Source organism: Balaenoptera acutorostrata, chromosome 5, assembly GCF_949987535.1.
Source record: "Balaenoptera acutorostrata chromosome 5, mBalAcu1.1, whole genome shotgun sequence".
NCBI lineage: Eukaryota > Metazoa > Chordata > Mammalia > Artiodactyla > Balaenopteridae > Balaenoptera > Balaenoptera acutorostrata.
Window position 1 is genome coordinate 92,370,511 of NC_080068.1, and position 21,932 is coordinate 92,392,442.

At 44.7% G+C, this 21,932-nt stretch overlaps 1 protein-coding gene across 1 annotated transcript in view; it reads left to right on the forward strand.

Annotated features, from left to right (window-relative positions):
• CCDC149 (coiled-coil domain containing 149) overlaps positions 1 to 18,301 on the forward strand; it is a 95,387-nt gene extending 77,086 nt beyond the window's left edge. Inside the window, 5 exon segments of the mRNA XM_057547345.1 lie at positions 3,516 to 3,592; positions 4,977 to 5,009; positions 9,695 to 9,811; positions 17,669 to 18,057; positions 18,060 to 18,301. Of these exon segments, the coding sequence (XP_057403328.1) occupies positions 3,516 to 3,592; positions 4,977 to 5,009; positions 9,695 to 9,811; positions 17,669 to 18,057; positions 18,060 to 18,104 (661 nt within the window). The 3' untranslated portion in view covers positions 18,105 to 18,301.
• The last annotated feature ends 3,631 nt before the right edge of the window (positions 18,302 to 21,932 follow it).

The window sequence follows — 21,932 nt, forward strand, 5'->3', positions numbered from 1 at the left end:
GCTGCCCCCCCGGGAACCTTCTCTCCCCTTCCCCACGTGGCCCTGGTGCGCCTCTTCCCTCTCCACCTGCGCTTCTCTGGTCCTTTCTCACCTTCCGCAGGTGGTGCTCTGGCCCTCTGTTCTTCTGACTCCCCACACTGTGTTGGGGAGCAGACCCACCCCCAGCGTGTACCCTCATCTTTGCTCTCCCAGCTCCTCCTGTCTCCCGGTTGTGCAGCTGTCTACCCCGATATGCCATAGGCACCTCCAACTGCTCGTCTTCCTCCGTATTATTACTCCATTCCTTTGGCTTCCCTGCATCCCCTCTGGCTCCTTTGAGCCATCGTCATCACTGCCCAGTGCAACACTCTCCTAACTGGTCTTTCTGTTTCAACTCATCCTCCTTCCAGTTCATTCTCAACCCCACGTCAAAAACAGTTTTCCTAAACTTCCTTATGCTGCGTCTCTGCTTACAACCCTTCAATGTCTCCTTGTGGCCAATGAATAAAAGTCTCACCATTCTCAATCTGGCAGCAAGATCATTCATGATCTTGGGCCCTACAAGCCGCTCTGGATTCATCTTTCATTTAATCTTCACGTCTTCTCCACAGTTCTACTGAAGGACTTGTGTATTTGCAGGCTCGGGTTTTGATTCTGGACCCTCCACTTACCAGCTCTGTCACCCAGGGCAAGTTAGTTGGCCTCTAATAAACGTAATAAGAGCTACCTCATCTATTGTCACAAGGCGCTAAGGGAGATAATATTTGTGCAAGGCTTAGAGTAATACCTGGCATAGAACAAGTGATTAATAAATATCAACTGTTGTTAAAGCCTTCCACTGGCACTGTACTTGTGTGTGTCTGTTTGTGTGCATCTGTCTGTCTCCCACCAGAACTTTAGTCCCTAAATGTAGGGACAGGGTCTGCTTCTCTTCAGTGTCCCCTACAGCCTCAATAATTGTTGGATTGGTTGAACTTCATTGAACAGACCCTGTTTGTACTTCTACTGTCTCCATCTATGAATACTGCCAGCTATTGAGACTCAGATAACCCCCTTCTCTCTGTGGGCTGCATCACACCACGTTCAGTGGACCACCTGCCATATCTGTTCAGTGTGAGGCCAGTTAGGAAACTCTCTGTCATTTGAACTATCTTGGGTTATATTTTGCAAGTCCAGCTATGGCTGCATCCATATATCAGTTATGAACGGTTTTAAAGAGAACTTGCTTTAGGTGTGAGAATGCTGGTTTTCTAGTGCCATTAGGGGGTTATTGGTTAAGAGCATGCACTTGGGAGGCAAACTGAGGCATAGGTTAAAAATCCAGACTCATCACCAGCTGAGTCCTACATGTGGTTTTGGTTAAGTTAACTAACTTCCCTGCCTCTGTTTTCTAGTGGGAGGAGTCGAGTGTGGTGGGTGAGAACACTGAGGGTTGGGAAAAGACACAGCTTTGAGATGAACTGTGTGTCCTTGGACAAGCTGCTTAACCTCTCTGTTTGTTAGAGTTCACATGTGTAAAAGGAGGATAAAAATACAGTCTACGCTGCAGAGTTTTTGTCAGGTCAGATAAAAAAATGCATATTTAGTAGGTGTTTGGCATAGGCTCTGACTCAGACCTGGGACTCAGGAAAGATTAGTTGCTATTTGTGTTAACTGAAGTGTAGTTGTTATTGTTATTGATGTCATTATTGTTACTATTACTACTACCACAACTTCTGCTGGGTCCATTTTATCACCTCCAGCCGTGCATCAGATGCTTATGTCAGGCTAAAGAAGAAAGCAGTCAGCCCTGACAAACTTAGGCAGAGTCCCTGAGAGTAGGCTGTTAGGGACCCCAACAAATTCACCTCAGCGCATTTCTGGGAGACATGGCTGCATTATCCAGGGCCATCAGAAAAAATGCAGCCAAATGTCTCTGCACCACGCCTTTGAACGTTGCCCTGACGGCATCCTTCATTGTCCACAGAAGAGTTAAGCCTTATCTTTTGTTTCCAAGAAGCAGCCACGTACAGATGATCTGATCTCGCTAAGAAGCAGGCATCAACTTGAACACTGCTGTGATTGCATCTCAGACCCATCAGCTGGTGAAAAGGGAGCTCGGATCAGAGGGTCTGAGCAAAATATTGAAAGTGAGATTACGAAAAGAGGTGTTTGTTGAGGGGTCAGAGACATGAAAGCAGAATAGACCCAACACATAGAGTGAAAATTGAAAGTAATTGATAAGGACTATGCAGAATTTAAGACTTAAGGAAAAGAAGAAAAGAAAACTCTAAGTACCTAGATGAACAAAACCACAGAGTCACGTCAAAGAGTTTTCTGTGAACTCAAAGGGAATATTAATTAAGTAAGACGCCGCAAGTGAATTCAGGTAAAATAAGGATGAATTCAAAGCCACATATATATGTGCAGATATATACATATTCATGTCTCGGTATGTATGTGGGTGTGTGCAGCTATGTCTGGAATATAAAGAGAGGTAGAAGAACAATTCTGGCGTTCTGGTTTCTCCTGCTGAAAGGATTTGAAACTTGGCTATTAAGGTGATTTCCACATCATTTTAGCACAGCAATGCCAAGAATATCCCTCAAAGATAAAGACTGGTTTTTCAATTTCCGGGCCAATGGAAAATGATTGAAGTTTTAGATGACTATCAAATCATTTCCCAACTATATTTAATTTTGTGTAGAGTGAAGGAGGGAAAATATATGCCCACATTTATGTCTTTCCATGCATATAGACAAAGTTTGGCTTCCAAGTAAGCAGAGTAATCTGTTCAAATACACATTCTAGATCTTATACATCACAGTGAGTCAGAATGGGCACCTTGGAAGGCAATGTAATTATTCTAGTGATTCTGTAATTTCTGAAAAGTTTTTGAAATGCCTATTTTTTAATTCTCTCCGGATATCATTACAAGCCATGAAAAAAAGGAAAGCATTTATTTAATCAAATATATTTATTGAGCACCTACCATCTACCAGACATTATGCTAGATATCAAGGATATAGACATGTGTAAGCCATAGTTTAGGTCTAAGAAGGCAGATCTTATTATTTTATTACCTCTAAGTAACATTACCAAGCATGTTCTTCCATATTATTTGTTAGACTTGGTTGTTTCTGAAACTCAGATCCCCCCTCAAAGAATCAGGGTGTGATACTTGTAAGAGTATTCAAAATTAAGTGTCATCTTTAGCATTGAGCAAATAGAAATGATGTAAGATGTCTGGGCAATGGTAGAATCATTGTTTGGCTGTGCAGCTACCTTTGTGGGAGAAGATTCACTTGAATGACAACATTTCAGTAATTTTAAAATCATTTTTAATTATTCACTTTATATTTTCATATGTACTTTCAATAGAGTATGTGTGTGTGGAGCAAACACACACACACAGTTTTTAGCATGTATCTTAAGTCTCAAAACATGTTCTCTCTATTAGGGCACTAGGGGGCTTCCCAAGTATCCTGCTCACAGCCCTGAGAGCTGATGAGATCGATGTTCATTGGTGTTTTTTGTCATTCTCTCCCCTTTTCCAGAATCCTAGGGAATCGGGTGGCTGAACTGGAGAAAAAATTAAGAACTCTGGAAGTTTCTGGTTTGTGGAGTCTTCCAGGTAAGTAGAACTTCATGAAAATTTTCTTTTTTTGAAAAAAAATTTCTTTTTTTGAAAATTTGCAGAGCAGACTTTACCTTTTTAATGTCCTTTTATTTGATGATCGTTGCTGAGAAATCTACAAGTGTTTTAAACTTAGAAGCCATCATTTTGGAGGAAATCAGAAAAAAATAATAAATATGCAAGGTGAACTATGAAGTTTTGCTAATCTAAATTCTGAAATTGTCATTGTATATGTCTGTATATATTTTATTTTTAACTTTTATGAGTATGGTAAATTGCTTCATTTTTTTCCCTGTAGGTGTCTTATAGAGATGTATTCAATTTAATCATCACCCCTAAAAATGAATATAGGAACTGACAAAAATTTATTCCAGTTAATCATCAGTTCTAAAAATGAATGTACAAACTTACAAAGACTTGTTCAATTTAATCATCAGTCCTAAAAATGAATATAAGAACCAACAATTGTCTATCCCAAATGCACTTTATAACCTCCTTCTCTCTCCGCGCCACCCCCCATCCCATTTGTTACAGAGATCGAAAATCAAAACTTCCTCTGGAGATTATTTTTTGCAGTGGTACAGGGTGTGAAGAAACTGATGTTTCACTTTAATTAGCTATATTTACCCATTTGTCCTGGTAAAATACCCCCTTCATGAGACTCCCGTCAGCTATTCTTCTTTCTCTTTACACTCTCCAGAAACTTATATTTATCATTTCCACCACCTCCTCTTTCCCTGAAAACAACTTTGTACGAATATTTTTAGTTACTTAACCTTTCTGCACAAACCCTTCTCTACCCTTGAATCATATTGGTTGCTTCCTTGTAATGGATGAGAAATGAACATTGCCACGGGGACATGGACAAAACCACATGTTTTCTTAACATAAATCTGAATAGCCACCTTAGGTTGCCTGGAAGTGTGTTTCATAAATTGGAATTTTTAGTAGAGATTCCTTGAACTTGATGTCAAAAGACCTAACAGACCTAATTAGTGGCAAGTGCCATCCTGGGGATTTGAATGATCCATTTTGCACAAGAACATTTTGATGCAGTTAAAACCTTATCTCCTTTGAAGGCCTTTCTTTTATTGCATTGAATTTCAACACAGTCAGGCAAATTTATCGTTTATTTGTGCAGTCAGATTGCTATTTCTGTGCATGTACTGGAGTTTGGATTTTTCTTTTTCTCTCCAAATGACTTAGTGAGATTTCACAATGTTTTATTTCTACAACTTATGTAAAAAGATGGAAGTGGAATAAATGAAAGAATGCTGAGAATTTCCTATCTCTGCTGTTGTTTGGTCTAGGTTAGAATGGCTATTATGCAATAACAATTGTTTCTTTCCTTTTTTTTTTTTTTTTTTTTTGCTGCCTGAAGGCCTGAGCTACAATGTTTCCGTAGGATTTGGGAGTATGTTCTGTTTGAAATATCTTTGTTTGTGGCTAATAGCAGTGCATTAATATCATCCCTGCATGTAAATAAATAGAAATGCATTCTCTATGTATCCTTGCACTTTTCTGATTAGAACAGCCAATTGAAATAGAGAATTCAATTAGCACAAAGCAAATATTAAACGGTAAAATTAGTTTGGACGGCAGTAACTGAATGGATTTTACGCCCCAGCCATGTTTGTTCTAATCTCTGGCCTCCACATAGATGCAAAGTGGGAGGACAGAAATAAAGAGTGGCAATTCCCCCTGATCTGACACAGTTTATGTAATGGCGATAGCATTGCCCTGGTGCAGTGATGAAGGGGGTTGCAATGAGGTGTCACCTTATGATCATTCTCAAACCATGGTGAGATTGGGGGGTGGGGAGTGGCCTCTTTTAGAGCAAATCAGACCAGTCTCTCCTGTCTGCTCATTGTTCTGTGGTCTCCATTTAACCTTCTGAATAGTGGAGCAAGAGGAAGTATGTTCTTTTCTCCTTCTCTTCTTCCTCTTCCTCCTCCTCCTCCTCTTCCACCTCTTTTTCCTCTTCTTATTCCACTTTTCTCTTCTCTTCTTCCTCTTCCTCCTTCCCCAAGTAAGAGCCAAATCATAGGATTTCAGCCAACTGCAGTTGGGATTGAGTCCCAGTGGTTTCAGAGAATTGCTAGCTCTCTCGTATTTACCAGCATCTTGAAAGGATCAGTGTCTCCTCTAATAAATCAACCCATAATATACTGATACCTTTTTGAGCATCAGCTTTGTGAATTCAATCCTGTACCAGGCATTCTAGACATGCCCCTTGCCCCCTCCAAGAATCGACAGTCCCACTAGGGAAGTAAGATGAATATGCATCAAACAGTGAAAGGAAAGCCCAAAATCTTATATAATTAAGTATCAATTAAGTGATAAAGATGTTAGTGTGTGAGGGAATAATGTGACAAGTAATCGAATGCTGGACTTAGAAGGACAGATGAGAGCAAAAAGTTCAAGGATGGCAAATGCTTGGTGTATATAACCAACACCATTCTCATGCCAGTGGCAGGCATTGCTAATCAATCACATCACTCCTTGCTGATCTCACATGTGGCCCTAAAAACAGTCTTCCATTTTTGCTTTCCAAGAAGCCACCTCTTGGTCAGAGTAGATATGTGAGAGAAAATATTTTTCCCTTTCCTGATCTAGTCTGATCCCCCCATTTTAGGTAAGGAAACAGAAGCTCAGGAAGTTAGGTGATACCTAAGACCACAGAGGCTGAACTCAGGTGTTCAGATCTTCATTTCAGTGCTCCACCTGCACTGGGGAAGTACAGTTCAGAGAAGAGGGGCACACACAGGGGGTGGGGGGTGTACAGTGTAGATTAGATCAGCTGGGGATTGGTTCTCAAAGCAAGTTGAATTGGAGAAGAAAAATTCAGAAGCTGGAACCATCTATCCTGAGACTTTAAAGGACCATTGTGAAGGAGCCCATCACTCATTACTATAAGGCAGAATTACTCTAGGACTTGGAGCATGCTATGATTTTCCTTTGACTCTCTTCTCCCTCCTCACTCTCTCAGCCAACAATATATAGCTCTTGATGGTGTCTGATAAAGTTGGGGCAAATGTGTGATCTTGCTGGGAAGTAGACAAGTGTAACAGATGTCACAGCCCACATGGAAAAATCATCTGGAAAGTAGAGTGTACTCCAGACTGTTTAACGGGTCCCTGAGAAGTGGGAAAGGCATGGGGCTATTTTGAGGAAGCCAAGGGGTGGGCTGGTTGGCCATGTCCTTCAGAAAGGAATGACCCTCCACCTTCCTCAGCCCTTAGCTGTCCGCCTCATTCTCCCAGCCTTTTGCTGGAGTCTGCAGGTGAGAATGATGCCTGGGGGGGAAGGGGGGGACGGAGGGGAGATTTCCTGGATGTGCTCATGCTCTGAAAAGAAATACTGAAAGCCAGAAAAAAATCTGGCAAGAGCAGAGCCTGGCTCTTTGAGCTTTTTATTTGAATTCTCTGTTCTCCACTCTCAACATCAGCCTGAGGAGGAAAATGTGCATTTTGAAAGTAACTGGCACATTTTGGAGAAGGGGACGAGGGACGTTGTGTTACAGGGAATCAGGAGGGCTTCCAGAAACTCAAACACCAGTTGAATGGAAGGGCCTGTGTGACCTACATTGGTTGTGGCTCAAATCTAGTTCGTGGACCACCCTCACCCCACTCCCCAGTCCCAAGAACCAAAGTGCAACTAGGAGACAGCAGACCATCAGCTTAGAGCTCAATTTAGTCAACACAGATAGAATCCGGGCTTAGTTAGAAACAATAGAACTGAGAGCCTTCTAGGGAAGGTCTTTGAATTCTTCAAATATTTTGCAAAAACCAAATCTTGGCATTTTACCATCAGATAAGGAAATGATCTCTGCAGGCAGGGATTTAGGGAGGTATTTAACTTCTCCCCAGCCCCTACTTTGACTGGATATGGATGAATGGCGGCTTCTGTTTCCCTTGTCTGCATGCCTGTTGCTCAGATTCTTGGAGAAGTTTTATGTGCTGGTACCAGTGTTTTTGAGGAGCCATTGCGGAGTGGATAATCCCTGTGGTTGGAAACAGCCACGGAGACATCCTGCCCTAGAGAATTCCTCACAATAGGAAGGGCCGAGGCTCCCCGCACCATCCACCTGGCGCCTTAGTCACTCGGCTGCAGCCAGCTCCCAACTCTGCCCGTAATTCTGATTCCTTGGCCACAGGGCAGAGGGGACTTGGAAGGCTTGTTGGGACACAGAGTGCAGAGTGTGCCTCTTCCTGAGTCCCCTTAAGGTTAGAGAGCTTCCAGCCTACCTGCTAGAGAAAGATGGGTCAGGAATTGCAGTCCTGTCCCTGACTTGAGGCCAGTAACTGTTGCCTTGGTGGAGAGAAACAAAAGAAGCCCACCTGAGGCATCTGCTATGGCTTCATAACAACCATTAGTTCCTCATGGTGTTTCTAGATTTTATCTTTGCAGCACAAGAGGAGACCTGACTGGGTTGACTTCATCCTGAGAGCCTCTTAAAATATCCCAAGGTATAGTTCAAATGGTTCTCCTTGGGAAACCTCTCCAGACTGTGGTCCTGAAGAGTTCGGGACTTTTTCCACTTGAGACGATAGCTGTGCTGGTGGAAAACCTCAGGGTCAGGTCCTATCAGATTTCTCTTCTGGGATGACCCTCATACAGCGGAAACCAGAGAGCAATGGCTGCTAGTAACATATTCCATCTGCCTGGGCAGCTGCAGGCACCCATGCCCACCAAGACATCAGGATTTCCAAGAACGCATCAGCCATTTATGCAGTTATCAGCTGTTTATAAAGCACCTGCCATACGCCAAACTCTCTACTACAGTCTTGGACATCAAGTTAATAAGATGTGCATGGCCTACAGGGAGGGTAGTATTATAAACAAGTTGAGGGCTCCGAGGTACAGGCCAAGGTTTGCCTGGCTATCCAAGGGAGTGGACATCTTGACCCAAATACCATTCTGTGCGCTGCCGAACCTGAAACTGAGTAGAGAACTTTAGAGCCTCTGATCTGAGCCCCAGAGACGTTCAAGTGACTTGGCTTCAGATAAGGTCTCATCCAAAGTCAGACAGTTGAGGCTGGAGCATGGGCTGGGCCATGGCCCCCCAGGGCTTTTGCTGTTGGCATGGCGGTTCCCACCGAGAGAATCTTCAGGGCTCATGGGCAGGAGTCTGGGATCCAGTCCTCCCTGCAGGGCTCTCCTCATCACTGGGCAGCATCACTTTCTGTGTACGTGTCTTGTGTCTGTGCTCATCAAGCTCGTGTTTCAAAGCCGCGCTTCCCTGATCCTCACCCCCATACCTTGCCATGGCCTCAAAAGTAAAGTTGTAATGGTTTTCCTTTCCTCCTTCTCTTTGCCTCAGGCTTTCTCTATCCACTTAGGGAGTTCATGTGAATCCATAAAAGGGTTTGGCTGGTGCAGGTCTCTATGTCCTAAGTAGAGTTTAGCTGTGATCATTTAGGGAACCTGATGCTACCTGCCTTATGACATACTTATGATTCGATCTAAATGACCAAAGCTAATTAAATCAGAGATATGTGTATGGCAGTTCTGTCTCCACCATAAAGTAATCATTTCAACGTGTGAAATTTATTGAGCGCTGATGAAATGCCTAAGTGCTTGACATGAATCAGTTCATTTTATCACCACCACCCCATGAGGTGGGTGCTGTTATTCTTCCTCACTTTACAGATGAGGGCTCTGAGGCTCAGAGAGGTTCAGTGACTTGCCCAAGGCCACCCAGCTAGCAAGCGATGGGGTCCAGGACACAAGCACTGCAGCATGGCTCCAGAGCCTGCGCTCAAAGCACTCTACTGCTGTCGTTATTATTGTTATTGTCTCACCCAGATCAAAGCCACTCAGTTTTTGGCAGACATACCAGGCTACCCCTTAACGGTGGCATTTGTGGGCAGCCATGTCCTGAGCAGACTCTAGGACTCATAGACAGCTGGCCCTGGACCTTTCTGCCGGGTCCTCACACTGCAGAGAGGGCAATGCTGGCCCTTTCCCTCCCACAGCGCTCCCTACGATTGCAGAAGGTGACTTGTTCACCCAAACAGCCAGTCCCTTGTGTGGGATGAGTGTGACCATGACTCCAGTGGTGACATAATATGTCCATTTTCCTCTTTTCCATGACAGGAGGCAAAGACACCATACTGTTTGGTGACCCCGCTCTTCCCACCACGCAGAGGTCGAGATCCCCACTGCTCAAGTTCGTCGAGCAGCTCGCTGAGAACAAAGCGAGTCCCAAGGATGGTAAGCAGCCCTTGATTTCTTGCTCTTTGCCTGGCCTGTGCCTGGCACAGGGGCTTGGTGGACATCAGTCCTTCGCCTTCCTGCAGCTTCTGTGGCACTGTTGGGTCATCCCTCATGTTTCTTCTTGTTGCCTGCGTGGGTTTGTCTTGTTTGGAGCTTCCTGCAGAAGAACAAGCATCCCTGCACTCTCAGCGTGGTGGCATAGAGGTTAAGAGTGAGGGCTCAGGATTTGAGCAACCTGGGTTCGTATTCCAGCCCCACGTCACACTGGCTGTGAGAACTTGGACTGGTAACTTCAACCTCAGTTTCCCTACCTATGAGACGGTGAGATGTGGTACCAACATCAGGGAAATCTTGGCACATTTGCCTGGCAATGTGGTAAGTGGTCTAGGAATCAGTTGGATGGAGAAAAAAACTTCTTTACCAGGCACACTTTCTGGAGGCAGTGTGTTTTGAAGGAGATCAAGGGCCCATTTAAGGTGCCAGATGAAGCAACAGGGTCGAGAACCAGATCTCTTCCCAGGTGGCAGTCTCATTTCCCTGACTAAACTATCTTTCACATCTTCCTGAGTTTTGCTCATCTTCTCCCGCCACCCCCAGTGCGGTTACCAGCTTCCAAGATGGCCCCAATTGAGCTCCACTTCCTGGCATTTGTGCCCTTGTGTAGTCCTCTCCCACACGGTATCAGCGTTGGTCTGTGTGACTGATGGATTACAGCAGAAGTGATGGTATGTGACTTCTGAGGCCAAGTTATGAAAGACATGTGGAGTCTGCCTTGCTCTCTCCACCTTGGATCATTCACTCTGGAGGAAGCTGGCTGCCATGTCCTGAGGATTCTTGAGCAGCCCTACATGATCTTCATGTGGCCTGGAACTGAGCCTTCCAGCCATCAGCCATGTGAGTGTGCCATCTTGGAAGCAGATTCTCCAGCCCCAGTCAAGCCTTCAGATGACAACAGCCCTGTTTAACATTTTGATGACAACCACATTAGAGACCATTAGCAAGAACCACCCAGATAAACTGCTCCCAGGCTCCTGAGTCTTAAGCTGCTAAGTTTTGAGGTACTTTGTTGTACAGCATTAGATAACTAATATACCCAGCACACGGGAGTCACGCTTCTTTCCTGGATTGCTACATTTCCTCTCCATCTTCTCTTGCTCAGAGTCATGCCTTCAACCACACCTCTATGAAAATATTTTTGAAATTTTTTCCCAGTGGGTCCCGTCTGCAGAATTACAGTCCCATATTTCCCAAAGCACAAATTTTCCCACCTGCATATTCTATGGACTTCTCAAGTATGACATCACAACTCTTCCTGCTTCCTCTCCTTTTTGTCACTTAGCTATCCAGCAGAGTCATCATCAACCACCGTCCACTTTCCTTCTCCACCCGTATCTAGTCTGCTGCTACTATTTCTTCAGAGTTTCTTGTATCTCCATTCCTACCACCTCTGGCTTGGTTTAGGCCCTCTTGACCTTCTTGGCAAGGCTTCCATCCTGGTTTTCCTGCCTCCCAGAATCTCCTTACTCCCTTCCCGTCTTCATCCTGCTGCTGTGGGATGAAGCTTCTGGAGCACTGCTTTCCATCATGGTTGTACTCTGCTCAGAAATCTCAAGTGGCTCCCAACTGTCTATCGTTAGCTGTTGTACAATAAAACACCCCAAAACTTAGAACTTAAAGCAACAACTATGTATTATTTATCCTGAGTCTTTGGATCAGATGGGTGGTTCTGCTAATCTGAGCTGGGTTCAGCAAGGCTGACTCCTGCTTCTGTACAGCTGTCTTTTGAAGCCTATCCAGATCACTCATATTAGTGCATGGAATGGTAAGAAGAGAAGCCTGGACAGGTCTAGGATTTCAACAGAGAGGTTCCCCAAGCACATGCGGGAAGAATTCCTGGAGAGAGCCCCTGACTTGTGTGGTTCCCACACTGGCCAGAAGACAAGGCTGGGACTTTCTAGCCAGCAGCATGTGGCTGTTTGCAAGGCTGGCCCGTAACGTACCGTAGCCCACTGTGCAGTCTGGAACATGCCTTGGCTGGTGGTCATCCCACGCCAGCATCCAGTGTCCCCATGGAGATCCAAAGCCCTCTGTCTGCTGTGGCCTGCTGAGCCCCCGGGCAGCGCCAAGCCTGCTAACCCGACATGGAGTCTGAGCCTGGCTTGATTTTCAGAAGGGTGGCGTAAGTAATGGCCTGATTCAAAATGATAGCTTTCAGAGTTCCATCATTAGCTCTCATTGTTCCAACCCTGTCCTTCGCCAGCACGGGTGGCAACAAGGAAGCATTTATGTAACTGCTGTCAGTGTCTGGGATGCCCTCATCACCGCTGCATCTCTGATTAATTCCAACTGAAAGCAGCTCACACTCAGGAGGACAAAGCCCATCAGAGACCAGTTAACAAAAGAAGATGAATGTGCCCTTCGGGCCAATGTTAGGGGGGAGGGAACCCATTTTTAGAAGACCAGCAATCCTTTCTACAAAGAGCTACTGTTTTTTTCTTTTAGAGGAAATATTTTTTCTTTCTGCACTATTTGTGTCCTAATGCATTTGTGTCAGTTGATTGCCTCATCATTATTGATATGTATATTGTTATTAATAAGTATTAATGATACTAATTCTGTGTGCTAAAGCAGCACGGAATAATGACTATTTGGGGGGTAATAATATTTTCCAATTCTGAGCCAATTCAGAAATCTTTCTTTTATGGAAATGGCAATGCTATGTGTCTGTTCTCAAAGGAGAAATAAAACTCCCACAGCTTAAGAGTCAACATTCCAGAATCACAGAGTTAAAGGAAGATTCTGCTCCCACAGCAAATAACCAGAGGTCCTCCTAATTAGCTCAAGAGTTGTGGTAGTTCAGTAACTTTTCTTTCTCTTCTGATCACTACTTGAGTATACTGTTTAGATATCTTTTGGATGAACAAAAGCGAGAAGAGGATTGGCAAATCCTGCTGTTGAACCATAAACCAGTTTCAGAGCCTGGTCCCTATATGTTTACGGTCCTGAGACCCTGAAAATCTAGGCTTTCTCGGAAAAAACAAAACAAAAAAATCCGCAATAGGACCAGACAAGAGAATTACAGCCATGTCCATCCCCTTATTGCGACTGTGCCTTGACCTATAATGATGACAGCAGTGTGGTCCCCATTCCCCTCACCCCCCAAAAGTTGAGAAGTTCTCCCTGGTAATCTCAGAGGTTTGCCATTTTAAAAAAGATTCATACATTTGGATGTGAGCGGAATGTCATCTAAAAAAATGGCACAAGGCAAAGGACCGGCGAACCAAAAGGCCCCAGTGTAATTTAGACCACCCTCCCTTAGATGTAAATTAAGGTAGAGAAGATTAACCTGACCTACAGTAAAAACAGCGCAAATGGTTTAGGGGTTAGGTTGTTATGGATAAGGTTAATTAATTTTTCAGGGGCACCAGAATATACTATTAAGTGTCCTGGAAGAAGTAATTTCATAAGAGTAATTTCCAGAAGGAGTTTATTCATCTCACGTTGGTGAAAAATTTAGCCGCAGAAAGGACCATAATTTATTCCTTTTGAATAAAGCTTCTTGCACTATGCTGGAAACTGGCTCATTTTGACTCCGTGTTTCCCCGTGTCTCCTGTATAACCACTATAACATTTTTTCATTTGTTAGTATGAAAATTATGTGATTGCTTCCCTGAGCTACCATATATGTAGCTAAATGATTGTGTGAGTTAGAAATCTTTTTTTCTCAAAGTGCCATTTTAAGAACTTTTAACAACCTGAACCTGGAACAAATAAATTCAAGGACTGCTTTCATTTATTTATGGATGGTATTGAAATATATGTACTAATATATTCATTTATTCATGCGTTCATGTATATGTCTATAGATTCAAAAATTTAATAAGCTATTTACTGAGCCCCTGCTATAAAACACTGGCAAAGGTAAAAAATTAATCAGGTAAGATTTTATACTTCAGGTGCGTTTTATAAGCTAATTATACATAAGTAACAATTTAAGGGTTAAAAAAGTAAAAAGTATGAAGTTCCCTTGGAGGTTCAGACGCAACCTTGTGGGGGATTAGGACAGTGGAAGGATTTAATCAAACAGGCTTCACGGAGGAGGTGGGGGTGGGGCTCACTCTTGAAGCCGGTCATCTTGACGCATCAAGGAATGATGGTCACGGAGGCATCAACCATGTAAGCAAAGACGCAGAGGGCAGGGCTGGGTGCCATGAAGGGTTCAGTGTGGCTGGAGTATAAGGACACGAGGAGAAGAGTTGGCATGGCAGGTAAATGGATGTTGGGTCACTGAAGGTCTTGAGTGTCAGGAGAGGCTTGGGCTTTGTTCTCAGGGTGGTGGCAGCCTTTGGAGGTCTGAGAGCTGGGGAAAGGCATAGTCATATTTGTGCTTCTGCTCTAGTGTTTCTCACACTGTAATGTGAAGCCACATCGCCTGCGATCTTACTAAAATGCAGATTCTGAACCAGTAGGTCTGGGGTAGGACACTGCATGTCCAACAAACTGCCAGGTGATGCCACTGCTGCTGGTCCACGGACCCCACTTTTAGTAGCAAAGCCTTAGGGAAGGTTCCTCTCCTGATAGGTTGGATTAGAGCAGGAGGAGCATGGAAACCTATTAGGAACTAACGTACGTTATCCTGGCCGAACAGATCTGAGTAGTTACTTTTTTAAAAATCAAAGCTTGCTTTAGTCACTCATTTATATGTTCATGAATTTCATTTAAGCACAAGTAATGGTCTCATTTTCAGGTACAATACTTACTGAAGTCAATGAGCTCTTAGGAGAGTAATACATAGTGGTCCATGACTAAATACAGGCTTTAGAGTATATACAAGGTTTGATCGAATGTCCGTCCCTGGGAAATTTCTATGGTCATTAAAAGGACTTAAGAGAAGGAAAATGGCTTCTTTTGAATGTGAGGAGCAAATCTGTATCAGAACTAGAGGCCTGCGGTGTGGGGACAGCAGTCAAGGTCTGCCTTGACTTCTGGGAACCACAGAGTCTAGTGTTGAACACGCATGTCTGGGTGCCAAGAGTTCACTCCCCAAGTGCTTCCCAGGCATGCAGAGCCTCTTTTGCTTGTTAGGTCCGGAAGGGACATCAGAGAGTCCTGCCCCTCATTTTGTATCTGAAAAAGAGAAGGCCCTGCTACCAGAAAACTACTAGAGCTAATCAGTGAATTTGGTAGAGTACCAGGATACAAAATTAATGCACAGAAATCTCTTGCATTCCTATACACTAATGATGAAAAATCTGAAAGAGAAATTAAGGCAACACTCCCATTTGCCACTGCAACAAAAAGAATAAAATACCTAGGAATAAACCTACCTACAGAGACAAAAGACCTGTATGCAGAAACTTATAAGACACTGATGAAAGAAATTAAAGATGACACAAACAGATGGAGAGATATACTATGTTCTTAGATTGGAAGAATCAACATTGTGAAAATGACTATACTACCCAAAGCAATCTACAGATTCAGTGCAATCCCTATCAAACTACCAATGGCATTTTTCACAGAACTAGAACAAAAAGTTTCAAAATTTGTATGGAAACACAAAAGACCCCAAATAGCCAAAGCAATCTTGAGAAAGAAAAATGGAGTGGGAGGAATCAGGCTCCCAGACTTTGGACTATACTACAAACCTACAGTAATCAAGACAGTATGGTACTGGCACAAAAACAGAAATACAGATCAATGGAACAGGATAGAAAGCCCAGAGATAAACCCACACACATATGGTTACCTTATCTTTGACAAAGGAGGCAAGAGAATACAATGGAGAAATGGCAGCCTCTTCAATAAGTGATGCTGGGACAACTGGACAGCTACATATAAAAGAATGAAATTAGAACACTCCCTAACACCATACACAAAAATAAACTCAAAATGGATTAAAGACTTAAATGTAAGGCCAGATACTATAAACCTCTTAGAGGAAAACATAGGCAGAACACTCTATGACATAAATCACAGCAAGATCCTTTTTGACCCACCTCCTAGAGAAAGGAAATAAAAACAAAAATAAACAAATGGGACCTAATGAAACTTAAAAGCTTTTGCACAACAAAGGAAACCATAAACAAGACAAAAAGACAACCCTCAGAATGGGAGAAAATATTTGCAAATGAAGCAACTGTCAAAGGCTTAATCTCCAATTCACAAGCAGCTCATGCAGCTCAATATCAAAAAAACAAACAACCCAATCCAAAAATGGTCAGAAGACCTAAATAGACATTTCTCCAAAGAAGATATACAGATTGCCAAAAAACACATGAAAAGATGCTCAACATCACTAATCATTAGAGAATGCAAATCAAAACTACAATGAGGTATCACCTCACACCGGTCAGAATGGCCATCATCAAAAAAATCTATAAACAATAAATGCTGGAGAGGGTGTGGAGAAAAGGGAACCCTCTTGGACTGTTGGTGGGAATGTAAATTGATACAGCCACTCTGGAGAACAGTATGGAGGTTCCTTAAAAAGCTAAAAATAGAACTACCATACGACCCAGCAATCCCACTACTGGGCATATACCCTGAGAAAACCATAATTCAAAAAGAGTCCTGTACCACAATGTTCATTGCAGCTCTATTTACAATAGCCAGGACATGGAAGCAACCTAAATGTCCATCGACAGATGAATGGATAAAGAAGATGTGGCACATACATACAATGGAATATTACTCAGCCATAACAAGAAACAAAATTGAGTTATTTGTAGTGAGGTGGATGGACCTAGAGTCTGTCATACAGAGTGAAGTAAGTCAGAAAGAGAAAAACAAATACTGTATGCTAACACATATATATGGAATCTAAAAATAAAAGGGTTCTGATGAACCTAAGGGCAGGACAGGAATAAAGACACAGACGTAGAGAATGGACTTGAGGACACAGGGAGGGGGAAGGGTAAGCTGGGACGAAGTGAGAGAGTGGCATGGACATATCTACACTACCAAATGTAAAATAGATAGCTAGTGGGAAGCAGCTGCATAGCACAGGGAGATCAGCTGGGTGCTTTGCGACCACCTAGAGTGGTGGGATAGGGAGGGTGGGAGGGAGACGCAAGAGGGAGGGGATATGGGGATATACATATGCATATAGCTGATTCGCTTAGTTATACAGCAGAAACTAACACAACAATGTAAAGCAAGTATACTGCAATAAAGATGTTAAAAAAAAAAAAAAAGAAGGCCAAACAGGTCATCCTGATCACAAAGCAAGCAAATAGGAAAATGGGGGCTGGATGCTGGCTCTCAGGGCCCCATGTTCTCTCCCATCCCCCTCCAGTTGCAGCTAGAGAATTTCTGTTGTACAGGTTTAGAAAGAACAGTTTAGTGAGGCGGGGTAGGGAGCTTGAAGTTGCTTTTGCATATAGCAGTTTATTGAAAGTGAGAAAGCACAAGCGGTCTGCATCAAAGAATGAGGTGCTGATGGAGATGGGGGTGGAGGTGCTCAATCCCTCCCTAACTCTCCTTCTGTTTCCCACACAGAGAGCAGCCAGAACCTCGTTTCATTACTAAAGAGCCCAGATCTTCCCTGAGCTACAGGACCTACAAAACCTTTGTCCTCAGGTTAAATATTTCATGGGCACAAGGAACCACCGTCAGAGAGCGAAGCAGGCGATAACCAGGCGCCTGGAAAGGAGGGGTTACAGACATGGCCCATGTGATCCCTTTCCCTCCATTAATGACACAGGAATCACCAGAGTGGCTGCTTTCTTTTTTGTGGGTCCTGTGTTCCCGTCAGCAGCATCTTCTATGTCGGAGGCCTCGCAGCAGCGGGCCCGAGGTTGGGAGGAGAGGGAAGTAAGGGCTGATCCTGATGCTGTCCCTGGTCTGTTTCAGGGGCGGCTCAGAAGCAAGAACGAGATGAAAGTCGTGCCGCTGCCGAGGCGTTGACAGTGCGGGAGGACGCTGGGAAGCCCGCCGTTAGCTCCCCAGCAAATCAGAGCCACAGGAGCCAACGCGAGCACTTTCATCCCTCATTACCCCAGCTACCTTCTGAGGAAGAAGAAGTAAACAGGCTTGGAAGGGAAATCGTGAAACCGACAGAGGAGCAGGCAGCTGCCAAACCAGAAGGGGTCACAAGAGAGAGTCCCGTGGAGAGTCGGAGGGACGAGATGGGGCCATCCCCGCCGGGCCTGGCCGCCAGTGGGTCGTGCCCCAAACCTTGCCCGGACTCTACTGAGTCCAGCCAGCCTGCAGCAGAAGCTCCCACCCTGGAAGATGGCAAGGAGAGGCCCCAGAGAGTGGAGGTGGGAGGAACACCATGAAAACTTGAAGGGGAACGAGGTCAGGCATGATGACACATTGAAGGCACCCGGGATGGTAAAGAATTACCAGGACAGCTCACCGAAGTCGCTTTCTCCTAAAACACCTCCGAGTCTGCAAGCGAAAAAGGACACACAGCTCCTGTTGCAAACTGTGAATATTCTGATGATGCCAGCGCAGTTCGATTTATTAAATGCGGGTCCTCAAGCTTCTCAGTGTCGTCTCTTTCTGCGGGAGCTGCACGCTGTGCACGTGGCCAGGCACGGAATCGTGTCGGCCATATGGCTGGTTTTCGACATCCATATTTCTGTCAGCACTTGTTTTATTAGAGATAAGATGTTTTTCTATTAGCGTTTAAAGTTGTTGATCAAAATTATGGGAAGGGCCTGAAACGGATGTGATTTTTAATCAGATCCCCGTCTTTGTAATGATTAGGAGGCTGTAGGGTAAGGTGTAATTAAGCCCAATGGGTCCAGAGGGCCCCCCCCCCCCCGCCCCCGGCTCCTCTGCATCACGTCAGGGCCCGGTAGGACCTCCCAGCGTGGGTGTTCTTGGCATCCTGCCCGCAGCGCTGTCTGTAGTGGCATTGACTGGCAGGCGGAAAGGGGCTTAAGTGGGCTCAGAAGGTTAGGCTTCCGGTCTGAAATCCACAGCCCCTGTTGAGACCTGTCTGCTGACTACTAGAGCTGAATTTTCCAGCCTCTAATTCTAGAGGATTAATCGACCTGGAGTGACTGGTGGGGTGGGGTGGGGGGCTGTGGATACGCAGGGAAGATGGGGACTCCAGTGGTGTTTTGATGTTTTGTTTCTGAGATGAGATGAGAGCCAGAACCTGGGAATGCTGGTTCTCTCCCTTCATCCCGGGCTGCATATAGGGTTTTGTGGTTTTATGGTCCTATAGGGTTGGGGCAAGATATAGCTGCTTAGGGGCCAACGCAGAATCCCCACCACCTGAAACCTGTAGCATCACTCCTCCAACAGAATGCTGCAGCTGCTTCCCCCTGTGCTGCCGGCTACTGGGGTTTTAAAGACAGAGCTCGTGGCCCTAGAGTGGAAAGAAAGGGAAAAACAAAGTAACGTCATTACAGCCTTTGTAATGATGGGGAGGGGAGGGGACTAGGGAACCAAGTTCAAGCTCCAAGAGTGGGAAAGCAGAGAGTGGTCACCCCCACCTGCTTCTTTCCTTAGGGATAAAATTAACTTTTCTAGGCGGCATCTGGCGCTGCCTCATCAAATGACAGACCTTTCTTTGTGCTGAACGCAGTTCATTTCTCCAGGAAGACCTAAAACTAGATCCCAAAGTTCAAAACGTCCCTGAGAACCAGAAGGACTCCTTTGAGAGACTCTCCTGCAGGGAAAAGAGAAGTTCCCAAGGTGGGAGAGGTAGAAAATTCATCAATTCATCCTAGAAATCAAAGGTTTAGACCAGGCTTGGGATCCCAGGTGTGAATCCTGCAGGCACGTGGGTGGCCAGCCGCCTCCCCCCCACCCGCTCCCAAAACTTCCCGGCCACATTTATCTCCTGACATCACTCTGCCAGCTGGGTGGGATCCATCAGACTTTGCACTGTCTTGCTCTGAAGGAGGGCAAAATGCAGACCAGAGGGTCCCATCCTCTGCCAAATGCACCCTGGGTGGACCTCCAGCTGTTTTCTTCCCACTCACCTGAGTTCACCCTCATCACCTAGCGGGATGCAGGCGCGCCTGAGTCAGAGCACCGTGGCTTCCGGTGAGCAGGACACGACATCTACCCGTGCCCGTCAGACCCCAATGCCCCATTCAGCCCTCTATGCTCCAGCCTCTCCCCCTTCCCAGACTCATCCCCTCACCTTCCCCTCCAGGGAGGTCGCTTCTGCAGCTGCAAAGCTTGCCCAGGCCAGCAGCCACAGAAATCATCTTCCTGCTGCACCAGGCCTAAACTCTCTGCAAATGTTTAACACTACTGCATGGGACGCCAAGCCCACCAAAGGAAAACACAGCCAGATTTAATACAATGATAATAAAAAGAAAAATCTCTCCCCACGGAAGCCTTGGTTTTGACACACAATTGGCCAGGTGCATGTCTTTAGGGCCCATTCATCACCTTCTGGAAAGCAGGGCTTATAATAAACTCCTACACATTCCATCATGGGCAAGAAAACTGCCATGAGTCCCAGAGTATGGGGTTCAGGGCAGAGGGTCATAGGGAGCGATAACCTAAGCTCTGTGTATCCAATCAGCCTGGGGGGGTCTTGTGTTAGATGGAATTGGAGCCAATGAGGTGATCCTGTCATATTTGTAATCTTGACATTGCCCTGTACATACATGTGACACTGTCCCACCTCTGCTATCCCAACTCAACATGGTTCTTCTGTTCCACAGACATTAAAAAGAGTTTCAGCAATTACTTATGGTTGTCTTTTGTCTTTTTAAGAGTCATTGTGAAAATGTATTGCATTCTGTCCCCTACTCCACCAGATAACCCTGCATCAGTTGGGGTACTCTCAGCTACAGTTCACACTTTAAGAAACTTAAACAATAAGGAAATGAATTATATTGCATAACAAGAACTTAAGAAGTAGGGAATGCCAGGCAGGGCTGGTTCATTCAAGAAAGTTATCAAGGATCTGAGTTTCTGTCTTCCTGCTCTGCCTGCCTCGGTGTCATCTACTCCCTCATGCTAACAAGATGGCTGCAACAGCTCCAGCCATCACCTGTTCTCACATCTGTGTCCAAAAGCAGAAGGAAGTTTCTCTGTGTGTGTGTGTGTGTGTGTTTTAAGAGCAAGTAACCCAGTTCTTGTCACATTTCATTGGTCAGAATTGTCACATGCCTATATGACCATGTCACATGTCTATGTCTAAAACAGTCCTTAGCAAGGAAGGTGAAATTACTCTGATGGGCTTAGGTTCATCAAGATCATCCTCTGAATTGGGGAGGAGGCTTGTCCCTGGACATGTAGACTCTAAAAGGGTGAACACTAAAACAAAATCAGATCTTGGGAAGTGTAGCAGAGCAGGGAATAGATTTGAGTAGATTTGAGTAGGCCACCAATAGCATTGTCTCTGAACCCCACATGTCTGTTCTTGTTTTATTTTTTCTTTTAAAAGCCAGAATATTACATTACTGATGAGTGTGGAGTTGAGGGAGGGGTGGTTTTTATTTGTTTGTTTGTTAAGAAAAACGCCATCTCATCTCTCCCATTCCCTGACTTCTTTATTATCTGTCCTACTTTGCAGCTGAAACGTTCCCACCTTTGTTTACCTCTTCAAGTGTATCTGTCCTTCCATTATTTTTCCAGCTCAGTTGCCAGCAGAATGCTGAACAGTCTGGATAAATGAAACCGAGCTGACAGGTCTCTTAATGAAAGCTTGTTTGCACACTCTGCATTTCTTGTGATCGCTCTGTACCTGAGAGCCTTTAGGTGTGGATTTTTACATATGAGTGTTTGTCATTCTTTTAATTAAGGCCTGTGGAAATGGATTGGTTTTTGTAAACCAGACATTTCTCATCCCTAACTCCTCTTTCCATGCCTCTTCTGCACCTTCCTCTCCCCCTCCCCCTTTCTCCTTCTCCTGAAACAGCCTCTGTAGTTAGGAGGCCCCCGATGGTATTCAGCTCAATCCCTGCTGGAACCTGCTCCTAGTTGGCAGTCTTAAGGAAGCGAAATTCATTTTCCCATCATTTTTCCTCTTTCTGTGCCCTCACTCCCAGACACACATCACCATCATGACTTGAAGCTCTACAAAAAGAGTTCTAGTATCAGTCATTCATGTGTTGGAGTGAATTTGGGGATGTGTTATTCCTTCTGGGAGCATTTGCACCCCAGTTCACCATCTGAATTGTTCCAAATGGAATTC